Source organism: Hipposideros armiger, unplaced genomic scaffold (genome assembly GCF_001890085.2).
Source record: "Hipposideros armiger isolate ML-2016 unplaced genomic scaffold, ASM189008v1 scaffold_65, whole genome shotgun sequence".
In the NCBI taxonomy this organism is placed as follows: Eukaryota; Metazoa; Chordata; class Mammalia; order Chiroptera; family Hipposideridae; genus Hipposideros; species Hipposideros armiger.
In genome coordinates this window covers 2,182,890-2,197,953 of record NW_017731415.1, presented here as the reverse complement: position 1 = coordinate 2,197,953, position 15,064 = coordinate 2,182,890, and the positions used below count along the sequence as shown (strand labels likewise).

Here is a 15,064-nt window from a genome sequence, read left to right as displayed (position 1 = left end):
AACTCCCATCAGTCCTCATGTTCAGTGGTGAGAGCTGATACCTGATTACTTCTTTCTCAATAGAGAAGCTTTTGAAACTTGAGGTTTTCACAAACATGAAAGAGCCTGTCTTATAACTCATCTGTTCCTCCCCATATACTCATTCTCAATATATTTCCTTTGCCTTTAAACCAACCTTTCCCCAGCTCTAAGAAGGCATATGTCCATGGTTGAATCTAGCCCACACTCCCGAAAAATATTGGGTTTCCGTTGTGGGTCAATGCTTCTATCTCCCTTGTATGCTGGTGGGTTGTTTGGTTCCTCGTGCAAACCGAACATTTCTAAATAATGCTAGTGTTTTCTTGGTATGAGCTCCCCCCACCCTCCCTCCAAGGAAAAAGATTATCATACTTACATATCTCAAAGTTTTCAGTTAGAACTGTCTACCTGGAAGTCATAATACTTTCTCTCATGCAGCGACATTTTAGAGATACAAGTTCAAGTGGATCTGCAAATTCAAACTGGAAAACAATCTGCCCTGGCCAAGTTGAATAGCGAGCTTGTCTTAACTTATGCACAGTTATTTCTTGACACTGGATAGCGTGACTCACTGTGTTTTCCATGAGGTCTGAGCTTTTGTGAACTGCGGGAAGCCCTCTCATGACCAGCGGCAGTGATGTTTATGGGAAGAGGACTAGCAGCTTTGAAATAGTCACAACCAACACAATTTTGATTAAAGAAAGAACTCTGGTTTTTAATAGTTTTGATCATTAAAAAAGTTTAAACCTGCATAGCAATCATTTCAAAAATAATTATTTAATGTTCCATAATTAAACTGTACACAACCTAGTCTTGGGATATAGAAGCCAGTTGAGGTGAGTTCGGAGCAGTCCGGTGCAGTCCCAGGAGCCAGGAGTCGAGTCCCCATCGGCCTTTTTTTTAATTTTATTTTTTTTTGTCATTCTGTTCATATAAGTTTATTTGGATACTTGGCACAATCTGGCTCAGCGGCTGAGTGGATCTGCACTGGGAAGAGAGAGCAGCTTGACCCCTGGCCCTTCTCGCTTCCCCTCCCCCACTCGGCCGGGGTTCCTCAAAGTCGTTCAATGTCTCGGTATTTCTTCCTCAGGATAGAGACCTGGTCTTTAAAGAGGACAGGGTCGAGCCTCATCTGAGAGTGGATCAGCGGCATATAGCCAAACCAGCTGGCAAAAGTATTCATGCAGCTCTGTCGCTGGGCAAAGTGGTCGGGGTCAGCCCAGCGGGAGGCCCGGGAAGTCTACAAGGAAAAGGAGAAAAACACGGGAGACCATGAGCCAAGTGCAAGGTGAGACGGAGGCACGGCAGACATCAAGTGAGGGTCACGGGCATGCAGCAGAGCTCAGGGTCTGGCCTGGCCACCAAGCCCCCTGCCCGCTATCCTTGTGCCTGGTGAAAATTCAAGCACTGATCCTGGTTTTCACCCTCACCAGAAGGTTTGCACAAGATTCGCTACCATCCTCAATGCTGAACACACACACAAACAAAGATCCAATTCTCTGCTCAGTGACTTACCAATGGTACCTCAACTACTATGGTCAAAAAATATAAAACTTCTCTTTGCACTTGGGATCAAATACTATGACGCACAATGTGTCTGTGGTTTCAACGATAGTTGTCTAAAACCTTCTTGTTTACTTGGTTAATTCCGGATAAGGAGAAAAGATGACTACTACCTCTTCAGCTCTCTGAGTTGCCCCTAAGGTTGGTTACATATTTGTAGACCACATAAATGACTGACACTGATGTAAATGAAAGCCTCACATGACGTGAGTGCTGAAATTTAAGTAGACAAGCTAAGCATAATATCTTTGAAACCGTGTTCGTATAAAACAAGGAAAGAGTAGGCTGCCCAATTACGGAGAAACAACACAAACTCCTGTGTGTCATTAGACATCTGTTTGCTGATACACGTGAATGTGTGTTTGTAGTCAATGTGCTTGAATCCTCATGCATTGTTAGAAAATACTTTCACGGGAAGGGACACTTTACTGTGAGAATCACCCAGAGTCACTTTAAAACCTCAAGTGTCTACATGCTTGAAAGTAACCACTGGAGGTAAAGACAAATGTCAAGTTACCTCTGAGCGGCAGAAAAATAAACAAAATACGATTTGTAGAGTGTTTTCATGAAGCTTCATTTGAGCCCCACAACAATCTCGTCAAGTTATCTACTCAGGTAATAACATTCCCACTGTGTAGATGAGGAAGTAGGTTCAGGGAAGTTAAAATTAGTTATTTAAGGCTAGAAAGAGACGGATCTCAGGCGCCATTCTTTTACCATTTCTACTAGGAGAACTGCTTGGTAAATCAGAGAAAGTATCAAATTAAGCTAACCATTTGAGTTTCTATCAGAGCAGACAGTCCATTTTTATTCTCTCTTAAAAATGAAAAAAAAATCTATTGAATCATTCAAGTATCTTTTTTGTCTCTAGAGTTTCACATTTATTTGGGGTCAACCAACATATTAGAGAAGGGGCCTTTCCAGTGTAATAAAAGTCCAATCGTTGGCATGATATTAATTTACTTTACCAGTCATACAAACATCCAATAAACATATGTGTATGATGGGAAAAGTGGGCCAAATACAGTATATATCTAACAAGGTGCATCTATTTGGACCTAAAGCCAAATGTAGATTTGTCCTAAAAGATGTGTAAAATTATTAGAAATATTAGTTTGGTAGAATTAGGCAAATCGATGAGAAGAACATAAAACCAATCTCTAAGAAATCATGTGTTATTAGAATTCTACTCCTAATTAGTATATAACTTTAGGGAAGTTCATAGAACTCTCTGAGAAACAATATTAAAGGAATGCTGTGTCCTTAAATGAGAGAATCTATGTGAAAATGCCTGGGCACATAGTAGACACTCAATACATCTTTCAACCTTTAAGACTAAAAATTCGTGCAAATCCTCTTGCCTGTTCCTTTAGTATTTAGAGAGAACTAGAATTTTCCACTAGCCTCTTCGCTAAGGACAGTTACTTTGTCATAACCAGTACCTAGAACAGTGTCTGATAACCTGTACATGTTCAATAACTACTGAATGACTAAATTTTATAAACTTAACACCCTGCAAATTTATTGCTCTTACTAAATTTAGTGAATGAAAAACCATCAATTGTGCTATGAAGAGGCCTGGCTAGTTTTCCTTTGCAAAAGCTAGATTTTGTACGTGATTTTTCAATAACTATTAGAACATAGAAAACCCTAAACAATTGAACTGATATAGCCATGTTAAAACATGTCCTTTCAGATTGACTCAAATCCTGTTGGATGATGCTCCAAGCTTTAACTTGGGTAGATCTAAATGGTCTTACTCATACTTAAGATATTTGATGTCTTAATTATAGTACTGGGCTCTGTCCGGGTTGAATAAGGGAACATCAGCTTCAGCATATCCAGGTCATCCTGACACAGCACCCTGGGGTGTGGAAGGACAGCAGTAGAGAGAACAGAGCCTGGGATGCAACTTCCAGTTATGTCTCTAATATTGGGCGACTTGTAGCAATATACTTAAATTCTCTGGGTCCTAGTTTTCTTACTTGTAAAAAGAGAAAGTTGGATTCTATTTTCTTGCAAGTATCTTTAGTACTAAACTTTTATGACTCAATGCAACACTTGACTTAAAAAAAAAAAAATCTTTCCTACATGCTATCTCATCCCTGTAAAGTAGATTTCACCATTTCCATTTTACAGATGAGTCAACTGAGTTGCCTACAGCTTATAAATGCTGGTTCTAGAACTGAAAATCAAGTATTGTGACTCCTGGTCTGCCACCGGTGCTCATCCAACTCAACAGCAATCACCAGAGGACTGTGTTGAAAGTATTATTAGCTATTCATTAAATGAAGCACCACTGATAAGTTTACCTAAATTCTTTGTAGGTCTTTAACTCTGGAGAAGCTATGGCTTTCTCATGCCACCTTGTAGGGTCATATAAAAGCTTTTATGTTCTTGACATAAAGATACCCTTGACTTATGCCTTCCCAATTATCCATGTGCCAACCATACACTCCCTTTTTTTCCGATATCTCCTCATTATTCTTCCTAGAGGAACCGTGAGTCCTCATTTCTTCTGGTGGTACTACCAGCAAACAAAGCAAGGGAGGAGAGTTCTCCTTCTCTTACCTGTCCCATCATTGTCTCCTTATACTGCTTCTTCTGGGTCACTTTGATTGGAGGCAACTTTGTCACAGCAGACACCAGGAAATTCATGAGAATGTCCTCACAGTTGGCTAGTTGGTCCACCATGTTCTTCAGGCTGGCTGGCAGATAATGAGTGTACAGGTAGTGATAATATCTGTACAAACCAAAGAGAGATTTCCCAGGGGGGCATCATTATATGAGGACATGTGGTCTTCTTTGGCCAAAAACCCATACCCATTCTTTGAATCCCTAAACATATCATGGATGACGAATGATGATAGCTATCACTTCTATGGTACTGACTACATGCCAGATAATGTTCTAAAGTGCTTTACAACAATTGCCTCATCTGATTCTTATGAGGAACCTATGATGCAGGTACAATTATTATCCTCATTTTACAGATAAGGAACTGAGGTACAGAGACACGCACTGATGCAGATATTGCTTGACCAACCTAACTTTAATATCAGTCTGGTTGGTAAGAAACAGAATACTTAGATGGCAAGAGAAGTTACTTATACATAATCTATATACCACTATAAGCTGCTTTACAATTTTAATTATTGGTGTAATCAGAACTATATTCAATACCATCCCATAACTCTGAGTTCGACTGAGTTGACAATACAGGGTTCGACTTTTGTGGCCCATAAACCATATATTTCAATGCTGTTAGAGCAAAACCCTAGTTAATCTGATGGTCAATCATTATGGAGAACCCACAATTTTCTTGAATGATTTTTCACCCGATTTTGTTTTGGAGGGACATATAGCATATATTTATAGAAAAATAATCATTGAAGTGAATCAGATTCACTTAGGGGAAGTGGCAGGAAGATCAGGAACAATGAACTTTCAAGAAGTGGACTCTTGAGATAAAAGATTCAGTCAGCCTAAATGTTTATACCTCGTGCACTTCCAATTCTATCCCTAATACGCAAGATTCTTTATTTTTTACTAAAAAACACTAGGTTAAGATTGTTGAGTTCAGCTTACTAAGGCAGAACAGCAGGGATTTCACTAATGATTGAGTCAGGAACATTAACCATCTGTACTCACTAATATTGCAACCTTACCTGAGTCCCTCACTTTAAAGACCAATATATGCAAATAACTCCCACATTTTTATCTCTCCACCCGACCTTTTCAACATACCCTTTTGGATATCTTACCATCCCCAAGACTGAACTGCATTTCCTCTAATACTTATTCCATCTACAGCTTTCTCTCTCTATCTGTTGATGAATATTCTATCCTTCTAGATCTTCAAGTCAAAAAACTTAAGAGTCACCCAACTCTATATCCAATCTGTCAGGACATCACGCTGGAGTAGCTTCATAATATGCCCCAATCTGATCACTACTTACCACCTCCACTGCTCACTTCCTGGTCCCAGGTTCCACCATCTCTTATCTAGATAACATCAGTCACCTCCCAAAAGGTCTCCCTGTTTCTACCTTGGCCCTTTAGAGTCTATCCTCAATACAGCCTCCAGAGTGGGCACCCAAAACATAATTAAGATTGCTCTGCTCAAACCCCATGTCACTTAGAGGAAAGTCAAGTTCTCATGATGGACAGAAAGGTCCTGCATCTGGGCTCCCATGACCTCTCTCTCTCTCACCTGCTTTCCTCTTGCCCGACTCTAGTCACATTGGTCTTCTTGATATTCCTCCAATGTTCTGCCTTGGAGCATAGATTCCATCTGTTTCCTATGCTGTAACACTTCCTAGAGACATTCTCTTGGCTGACTTCCTCTCCTCCTTCAAGAATCTGCTCAAGTCTCACTTGCTCCATGAGGGTCGCCCTGGCTACCCCCTCATCTGCCCCTTCTCCTTGGCACTACCTGCTCTACATGTTGCTCTCTTCCTGTATAACTTCTCATCTTAACATAGTATAGAATTATTATGTATATTGTGTTCCCCCTATTAGAATATAAGACCTTCATAGTGCATTTTTTTTTTTCCTATTTTACTCAATGGTGAATCCCAAGCAGTGTCTGGGGGATGCTCAATTAAGTAATTACTTTTGTTGTTGTTATTCTAAATAGCCAGTTACTCAATACACCTTGCGTATGCCTTCACACTTCAGACGTATGGAAGATGTTACTCGGCCACAATTTCTGGAACTGCAATAAGTCAAGAGGTTTTACTGGTTTCAAAGACACATGCTGGCCACATCCACAAAACTCGAAGAGGGATGCAAATTAATTTTCCATTCATGTTGTTAACAAGATTTGGCCCAAGTTTCCTATTTATGCAGCAGCCAGAAACTAATATGAAGAGCTATATAAAAATCCAAACGTGCGAGATGTGTCAAGTCCTCACTTGTGGTAAATAGCAGCTCCTGTCAACACCATGGAGTAGTCATTCGTCCACTTGGACGTGTACCCCCACCGCTCCTTAGAGTTATCCCAAAAATGGCTGCGCGCAGGGTACCCCACAATCCTCTCGGGGAAGCTCTGCCACACTGTGAAGGCAAAATCCACCTGCAGGCAGAACACAAGCCAAACAAGCAATCAACAGTGTTAACCAATGTCAACAAAACATTACCTTCCCCCTGCTAATTCAGAACGTGAAATCCCACGGCTGTTGAGAAACACTGGTTCCTTGTATTCATCAGCAAATTAGTAAACTGACTGCTTGACATTCTGCCCCATAATTATGCACATTTTAATGTTTTTTGTTACAGAAACTTCAGATTAGTGCAGAAATGAAAGAAGGAAAAAAAAATTTGTGCTGAGCTGTCCTTCAGAAATCCAGTCTGTTTATGCTTAAAAAACAAGTCAATCAGCAGCTGCTTTCCCACCCCCAAAGGTGCAGGAGACCCCTGATTTATGTGAGGCACAAACACATCTGTTTTATAAATGAGAAGTTTCCTATCTACATCCAGAGTATGAATATACAGCATATATCATTACCAGCACACAGCAAAGCCAAATGACTAAAATAAAAGCATCCTCTTAGTGAATGGAATTGTAATAGATATATATGATATTGGGGGGGGCAGTGGTAGGGGAAGGGGGGTTGTCATTTTGTGAGGGGTGAAAAGGATAACTATTGCATTGTTTGGTACACCTGAAACTAAAAAAAAAAAAAAAAAGCATCCTCTTAGAGCAAGAGAAAAGATGTTTAAAAAAGCAACCAAGTTCCAACAGGAACACAGAGGAAACATCATAAAGAGACAGTAATTCAGGCCTCACAGGCTTGAAGATGCACAGTGCAAAGGAAATCTAGTAAAAGCATCCACAGTGAAAAAGCAGTAAGACCAAGTAGGGACAAGGCCAAGCAAAGCCACAGGATGAGTTTAAAGGAAATGCAGCTAAATGACTTACTTTGCAGTGCTTATAATAGCCCAAAGCAGGTACTTCTGAACCTGCTATAAACTAACATTTATAATTAGCAGTCTGTTTTCAAAAGCTCACTTCTGACTTCCTATGATTATTTGATGCATGATAATATACAGAAAGTGAACATAAAAATAGTAATAGCAAACAATTGTGTAATGCTCATAATTGTTATTATAATGGTTATTAGGGACTTACACATTTTAACTTACTAAATCCTCACAATAATTCTGTGAAGAGGTAATTTTATATTCTCACATTTACAGAGAGGGAAGCTAAGGTATATGGAGGTTCAAATAATTTGGCTGAGCTAGTAAGTGGCAGAGCCTAGGTCTGGGCCCAGGGCACCTGGTTTCGGAGTTGATGTGTATGGCTCCATAGCCTCTCTTTTAGCTCTGCTGCTACAGCGTTGAAAGCAATCAATCTTTCATACAGGTTATACATTCACCTTACTACCTCTGCCCTACCTTTCCTTGATAAGCCCAGAAAATGGAAATTTCATTTGTTCCACCAATATTTAAAGTCTCAGCACTGCGATGGTACCTGGGGGACTGAGTGATGATGGCAAGTCCAGCTCCTGCCCTCTCAGACGTTTAAAGGCAGAGCAAATACCTGTTTACAACAGTCAACAGGTGGCAGCAACTCCAATTCCATCAAATGATGACTACATAAACCAAATATGGTATGGCCACACAATGGAATATTACTCAGCCATAAAAAGGAATGAGGTACTGATGCATGCGACAACATGCACAAACCCTGGAACATTATGCTGAGTGACAGAAGCCACACACAGAAGGCCACATATTGTACGATTCCATTTACATGAAAGTCTAGAATATGCAAAACCATAGAGGCAGAAAACAGATCGGTGGTTCCTAAGGCTAGAGTCACTGATTGATGGGTATGAGCTTTCCTTTATAGGGGACAAAAAATGTTTTAGGATAAGATAGAGGTAATGATTGCACAACACCGAGAACGTACTAAATGACAGTGAATTATATACTGTAAAAGGGTAAGTGTTATGTTATGTGAGTTTTACCTCAATTAAAAGACAAAGCAAATAAGCCTAGATCAGTATTCCTCAAGCCTTCATCATATGCATAACATCAGCCTCCCCCGCTTGCCACATTCCCATACCACACATTCAATGACTTATTTCATCTTTTTCTTGAAACTGCCTACTCTTTAAAAAAGTTTTTTCACTTGCCTCATCCTAGGTAAGTAATTATATCAGTGAGATCCTAGGTTTGATTGCTGGCTGTATGATTTTCTAACAAACATTAAAGTGACTATGTAATTGTTAAAATGAAATACATGCTTGCCACGAACCACGTCAAACCATTCAATGTGCACAAACCATCTTTTGGGAAACACAAGCCTGCAGGACCTGTAAGGGTCCTTCTATCAGTAACTTCTTTGGGCTTAGTTACAAGTCACCACTTTTGTCAACAGCCCTAAATTTAAAATTTGATGAAAATCTAGTTTGGTGTCCTACCTCAAGATAAGAAAGCCTTCACAATATAGTTTGTTCCCCCAAATATATCATCCAGGGGAAAGAAAGTAGGGTGGTGGGGCATATATTCAAGAAGTTTGGTGGGGCAGGGGGCACCACAGTTAAAAGATAGCAGGGGAAGGGCTGGCCGAGTGGCTCAGTTGGTTAAGAGCTCGCTCAAGAGTTTGAGCTCTGAGCAACAGTGATTCGATTCCCGGCCTGAGCTGAGCAGCCGCTGAGCTGCCAACAGGTGGCAGGATGGCTCAGCTTAAAAAATAAATAAATAAATACAGATAGGGGAGTGGACAGTACATGCAAGAAAAGTGAAAAAGTGAAATCAGGTTGTAAGAACCGGCACAGCGTCACTGATGTTCAATACTAATGGTGCCCACTGATGGGACAGTCTATTACGCAGCCCGTCAAGGAATCAGCCTGGCCATCAGCACTCACTGGGGTTTTCCATGATTCTTTGTAAAGGAAACATGTGCACTGGCAACTACTAGAGAACCTGATGGGTGTTTTCATCACATGAATTTTTCTTACTATCTCCAAGCCCATTCAAGTCATTTCAAAGGAATTCAAAAGTAAATTCAGATGCAACTGTGATGCTTGTGATAGTTCGTCCCGGAGATCATTAACATATCAAAGGAGGCAAAGGTCAGCCCGCTGCCTTTCCTCCTAAAAAACCAACATCTGGTTTCTTTGGAGAATTTGCAGCAACCCAGATAAATGTAAATAACCAGAAACCAACTACATCTAATACCCTTGAAAGGAGGCTGTTTAAAAATCTCTCCTGAATACTACAGAGGGACATTTAACAAGCTAAGAATCCTGAGAGGAAATAAAATGAACCAAAATTTATTCACCTAAAAAAAAGAGAAAGGAGAATTCCTCATCCTGGACCAGTTTAGGCAATCCAGCCCCTCTCCCGATCCGCAAGCAGCAGTAAACCAGACTGCCAGCCTCCTTGAGTTTACGTATCATTTTCAACCCACAGTTGACTTCTAATTACTTCACATACAACACATGTTCTTCCCAGGGTGTACTGAGTGGCTGGAATTGCTATTCTTTGAAAAGAAACTCACTAGCACATGGAAATATCACCACGGGACAGGGAAAAACAAATCCTAGAGTGAGATTAATTGCCTTGTGCCCAGGAGAAGATGTGAGATGATGGGTCGATACTTCGGGAAATGGGGTAATGATTTAGAGATATCCTGTAGCTGTCTTGACCATATGTTCCACCCTGGCAATTGGATGCTTCTCCTGTGTGCGCCCTCTGAGATCCACTCTCACCTCTTCTTGACATGCTCTGCACCCCGAGATGATGAAACCCTAGGGATGGCATAACCTGGTCTTCCTTGCTGGCTGGTGGCTGATGGGGTTAGGTCAATGGGGTCCTCCAGCAGGACGATGGAGGTAGGACAGAGAAAGGTCAAGGTATTTCTTCCCTCCTCCTTCCCAACTTTGGCACCAGACTCCTGGCACTTGCCACGTCCCTCTATAGGGCAGTCTCTTCTCGCTAGGTCTATCTCTTGGGGCCTCTGGAAACACTATTTCCTTCCCTGGCTCCTTCAGGCCTGGGGATGGGAGCTGCTTCTTGTTCTTGCTCCTCTCCAGGTGCCTCACTGTCTCTTGGGGGGTCCTTTCACCCCACCCACTTTTCTAAACTATCCTAAAGCCCTTCATTGAAACCACCTGATTAGATTTCTGTTTGCTGCCAAGACTCTGATGGCTACAGGCAGGAACTGTGTAATCAAAGCACCTGGCATGGAGACCAGAACAAAGAAATCCCTCAATAAATACTTGTTGAATGAATGCGCTTCTGGGATGCCAGCTTCTCTTGCAGGAAGCAGCAGAAAAATGCAAGCTGGGTGTCCTATACCCTGTATTCCATAGCTGTCTTTCCCTTTGAACACTAAGCATGTCTTCTCTTCCGCCCCCTACCCACCTCTTCCTCCTGCCAACTTACACATGACACAATTGGCTGTGTGTTCACACTTTAATCCCCTCAGCGTGCACCTCTCCAATCATTCATTCACCAAGTATTTACAGAGCTTTGGCTACATAGAAAGCATTTTATCAAGGGGAGGCCCAGCATGGTTTGCCCTGGGGTTACTGAGGCTGCCCTGGCATGTAGTGTTTGTTCATCTCTATTTGATGGATATTGGAAGCATCCATGGAATTTCAAGAAAGAGACACTGCGACTGGTAGCCTAGGTTGACACGTGTCCTGGCTATGTGCGCAGCAGGTCATTAGAAATAGACTGGCATCCAGGATGCCGTCTTCCCAGTGCATGCTGGGAAGTGCCCATGTTTACATTGAAAGGAAAATGATTTTATGACTAAAAAGGAAAAAAGAAAGGGAGAGGGAAGATATGAGTCATTCCATGCTTTTTAGCGGCTACCATAAATAATTTATTTCTGATATACTCCATCTTTATAGAACTGTCTTTGGTCCCCTCTATGGTTTAAAGTAAGGTTTCAGAGATCAATACTCATTCGAGTTGTAAAAATTGGTTTTTCTACCATATCTCTCTTTCCTCTTCTCTCCTCCTCACACATTCTCGGTGCAATCTTTTTTTTTTTTTTTTGGCACAAATATCTGAAAGTCTCCAATAGCAGGGATCTCCATCTCAGGCTTAAAGTGAAACCGTTTGCTCTTGTGTGGGTGCATGCAAGAAAATGAGCACTTTCAACCAAGACAGAAAAGCTGCCTTTAGAACCCAGAATAGTGTTCCCTAAGAGAGCCAACACACACCCACACGGGCATGAGAATAATTGGGGAAGGGTGGGACTGTTTGCTCTGGACAGTGTGTTTTCAAGATAATGCTAAACAGGTGCCCCCCCCACCACCACCACCTCCCCTTGGTTCTCCTGCATACCTGCCAGCAGCTGTGCTGTTTTAAATTTAAAAAAAAAAAAAATGAGGGCAGGCAGGAAGAGAGAGGTGAGGTACATCCATGCAAATGAGGAGCCAATTAGCAGAGAAAACAAAAGGAAAGATGCCCTCATCAGGTTGCCAGGTGGCGGCAAGGTGCTTCGAGGAACTGGGTTGATTAAAACGGATTCTGCAGGAAGTTTCAAAAATGTTTCTGATTTGGCCGAGGCGCTGGGAAAAGCAGCGCTGGCACCTCAGGGTTTGGGGTAACTGCCCACAGAGCCCGCTGCCCGCTCCTCAGCTGTGGGTGCTTACCTCCGTCGTCGAAAGCACGGTGTCCTCATCCAGGCTGAGCACTGCGTCTGTGACGATGTTGTCATAGGGCAGAAAGCGGCTGCTCATAACCTGGGAGAAAGTGGAAAAAGGCAGGAGGGAAGGAATTAGGGAAAAGAGAGGTAAATTTTCAGTCTTTGTTTTCAGGACCAGTTCCCCATCCTCAGCCTTCAGAGAGAATGTCCTATCACCATGTCACCCCTCAACAGTGAAGACTTCCATTTCTCATCAGTGCAGACTCACTGGTCCCACGATATGGGGCACCTACTGTGTACGGACACCTTGCGAGTCAGAGGGAGTACAATGGTAAAGAAGACCTTCCCTGTCTTGCAGGAGCGTGTAGTCTGCACAGGCAGCACGACGCAGATGGTCAGTCCTAGCCTGATATGAAAACTGCAAAGAGAACAGTGGATGAGCAGATGAAGGCCTCACAGAAAAAAGGACATTAAAACAGGACCCTGATGGAGAGGAACGCACCAGGTATAGAGCGAAATGAGGCACAACAGACAGAGCTCTCAGTAGATGCAAAGTCACAGAGCAGGGAGCCAGCACTCGGAGGCCAGAAAGGGGTGGAAGCATGGAGCACTGATTCCACCAGAAGGCCAGGCCACTTTTGGAGGTGTGCAGACAAACACTGAAAAATTTTACTATTTATTTCTTTTAGCACAGGCTAGAAAAAAATGGACACACATATGAGGTCTGACAATTAAGATCATGAACGTTCCACTGTGCACTTCCATGGTGGAAAGTTCGCGAACTTTTCGTACATATTAGTTGCTATAGCAATAAAAGGTAGTAGTCAAGTTACTTAAAAATAATTTCATTAAAATGTAAAATAAGCTGATTTAAAGAAAATTATTAAATAAACACTATCACATGCGGCCCACGAATTTAGGAAACTTGTGAAGGTAGTATATGAATAAAGTTTGGGCAATTCCAGGAAAAGTCATGTGTGTGGGGGCTAGGAGCTTTGGGGCCAAGAGGATCAGTTGCAAAATTAAGGCTGGAGAGACTTCTCTGTGACAGACACAGCTTAAACCTTTGTGCTGAATATACCACAGAATAACTGTAAGAATGATGACATCATAGGAATAACTAACAAGTTTTAAACATTTACAATGTGCCAATGTTTCAAGTTCTTTATGTAGTTCATCTCATTTCATATTTATAACAGCCCCGTTTTACAGGTGAGCAAACTAAGGCACAGAAGCGTGAAGAGTCTCGCTCCAGGTGGACCCCACCAGCATTTCACCCCAGATGGTGTGATTTTACAGAACACTCAGCCACTGTGCCCTACCTGTGTCAGGTTTGAAAAGGACCTCAAAAGTGAATTGGGGGAACATACGGCAATCTCCCATTCACCACCTTCCTCTGGAAGTTGTAGTAATCGTTATGACAACTTCTCTGACTTCACACTTGGAGACCCAAGAGAAAAGACACCTTTGCCATCAACTCTCAAGGCACAAAAGCCACAGAATGAAGCGGCTGGACCCTGGAGACAAAGGGAAAAATGGATGGCAGACACCCAATCTGGCTGCTAAGAGTATATGCTCCACCAATCAGAGAATTCCCCGCCCCCACCAGAGATGCCCAAGCTGCATTTACATCAAGAAGCCAGCTCATCCGCAGGCCTCCTCTCAGGTTGGGTTTACACGCCTCTGAAGCTACTAGAGGGCTTATGGCTTTAAAGGATGGAAAGTGCCCACTCCAATCCATCTCTGGGGGCTCCAGGAATGAATGTCTCTACAGCATATATGGCTTCAGGTCTGCTCCTATACATGTCAACTGGGTCAAGTTTTTTGTTTTTCCCTTTCTCAAGCTTTCAAAATAAACTAAAACACAAAGCGATCAGCAGCCCCATATACACAGTACTCAGAAATCTCAGCCTGGAGCGCTTCTCCCGATTCTGTTTATACGTCCACTGACTAACACAGAAACCATTAGCTGCCAGCTTAGCGACGCTGCCCTGACCTTTCCTTTGTTAAGCCTACAGGGGAAAACTGCAAAGACAAGACCTATAAATTCAAAACAGGATTTCACAGCCAAAGCAGCAAACATATCAATTTTAAACTCAAGGCTAGACATGGAGATTGGAAATGGGGAATGGGAGAGAGTGTGGTTTCTGTCCCGTCATGTGCCCAACCCCTGCTTTTAAAATGACCCATTTCCTTTTTCTGAACCTGCTGCATCAACAGAGATGAAGAACCCATGAACCAGCCACGACAAAATTCTAGTGTAGAAACTGGAGGTTCTCTCTCAAGTACCTTGCCTCAGCTACATTCTCAAAGTTGAATGGATTAGCGTGAAAGGAACCCATGTGCTTACAAAGTCAATCCTGAGGGAACTGAGTATTCCTCAATTAGTTCATTTAAGACATATTTCACTACCACGTAGCAGCCCACCCCTTTCTAGAATTAATAAGCATGACCAGGAAATGACCAAGACTCAAGAAGTTTACTATCTAATAATAGGGAAGGTAAGAAATGTCCATAAGTAATTACACAAAGCACAATTAACACCTATCATGTGCATCCACACTTCTAGGTCCATCTACAGATACAATATCATATCATCTGATCCTTTTAGCTGCACTGTTAGTGAAGGATAATGATTGTTTCCATTCACCAAAGGAGGGTTAAGGCACAGAGGGTTAAATAACTCACCTGAAGTCACACAAAAGTTAAGTCTGACTCTAGAGCCCCTGACATAAATCATAACATTACAGTGCTTCCCAGAAGACTAGCTGACATTTACTAAACCCTTGGTGTAGAACAGGTACAAGGCTAAATGCCTGAAAAGTAGCATCTCATTTAACTGTTAAAATGGGCCCAAGCCTTAGC

The 15,064-nt window shown here is 42.0% G+C and overlaps 1 protein-coding gene across 1 annotated transcript in view; it reads right to left on the bottom strand.

Annotated features, from left to right (window-relative positions):
- Positions 1 to 706: 706 nt before the first annotated feature.
- The window catches only part of LOC109382533 (exostosin-1), a 276,712-nt gene continuing 262,354 nt past the window's right edge, over positions 707 to 15,064 (bottom strand). The window contains exons 8-11 of the mRNA XM_019642095.1: positions 12,207 to 12,296; positions 6,498 to 6,658; positions 4,153 to 4,324; positions 707 to 1,258 (exon numbers count right to left, since the gene is read on the bottom strand). Coding sequence (XP_019497640.1) covers positions 1,073 to 1,258; positions 4,153 to 4,324; positions 6,498 to 6,658; positions 12,207 to 12,296 — 609 coding nt within the window. The 3' untranslated portion in view covers positions 707 to 1,072. The remainder of the gene's footprint in view (positions 1,259 to 4,152; positions 4,325 to 6,497; positions 6,659 to 12,206; positions 12,297 to 15,064) is intronic.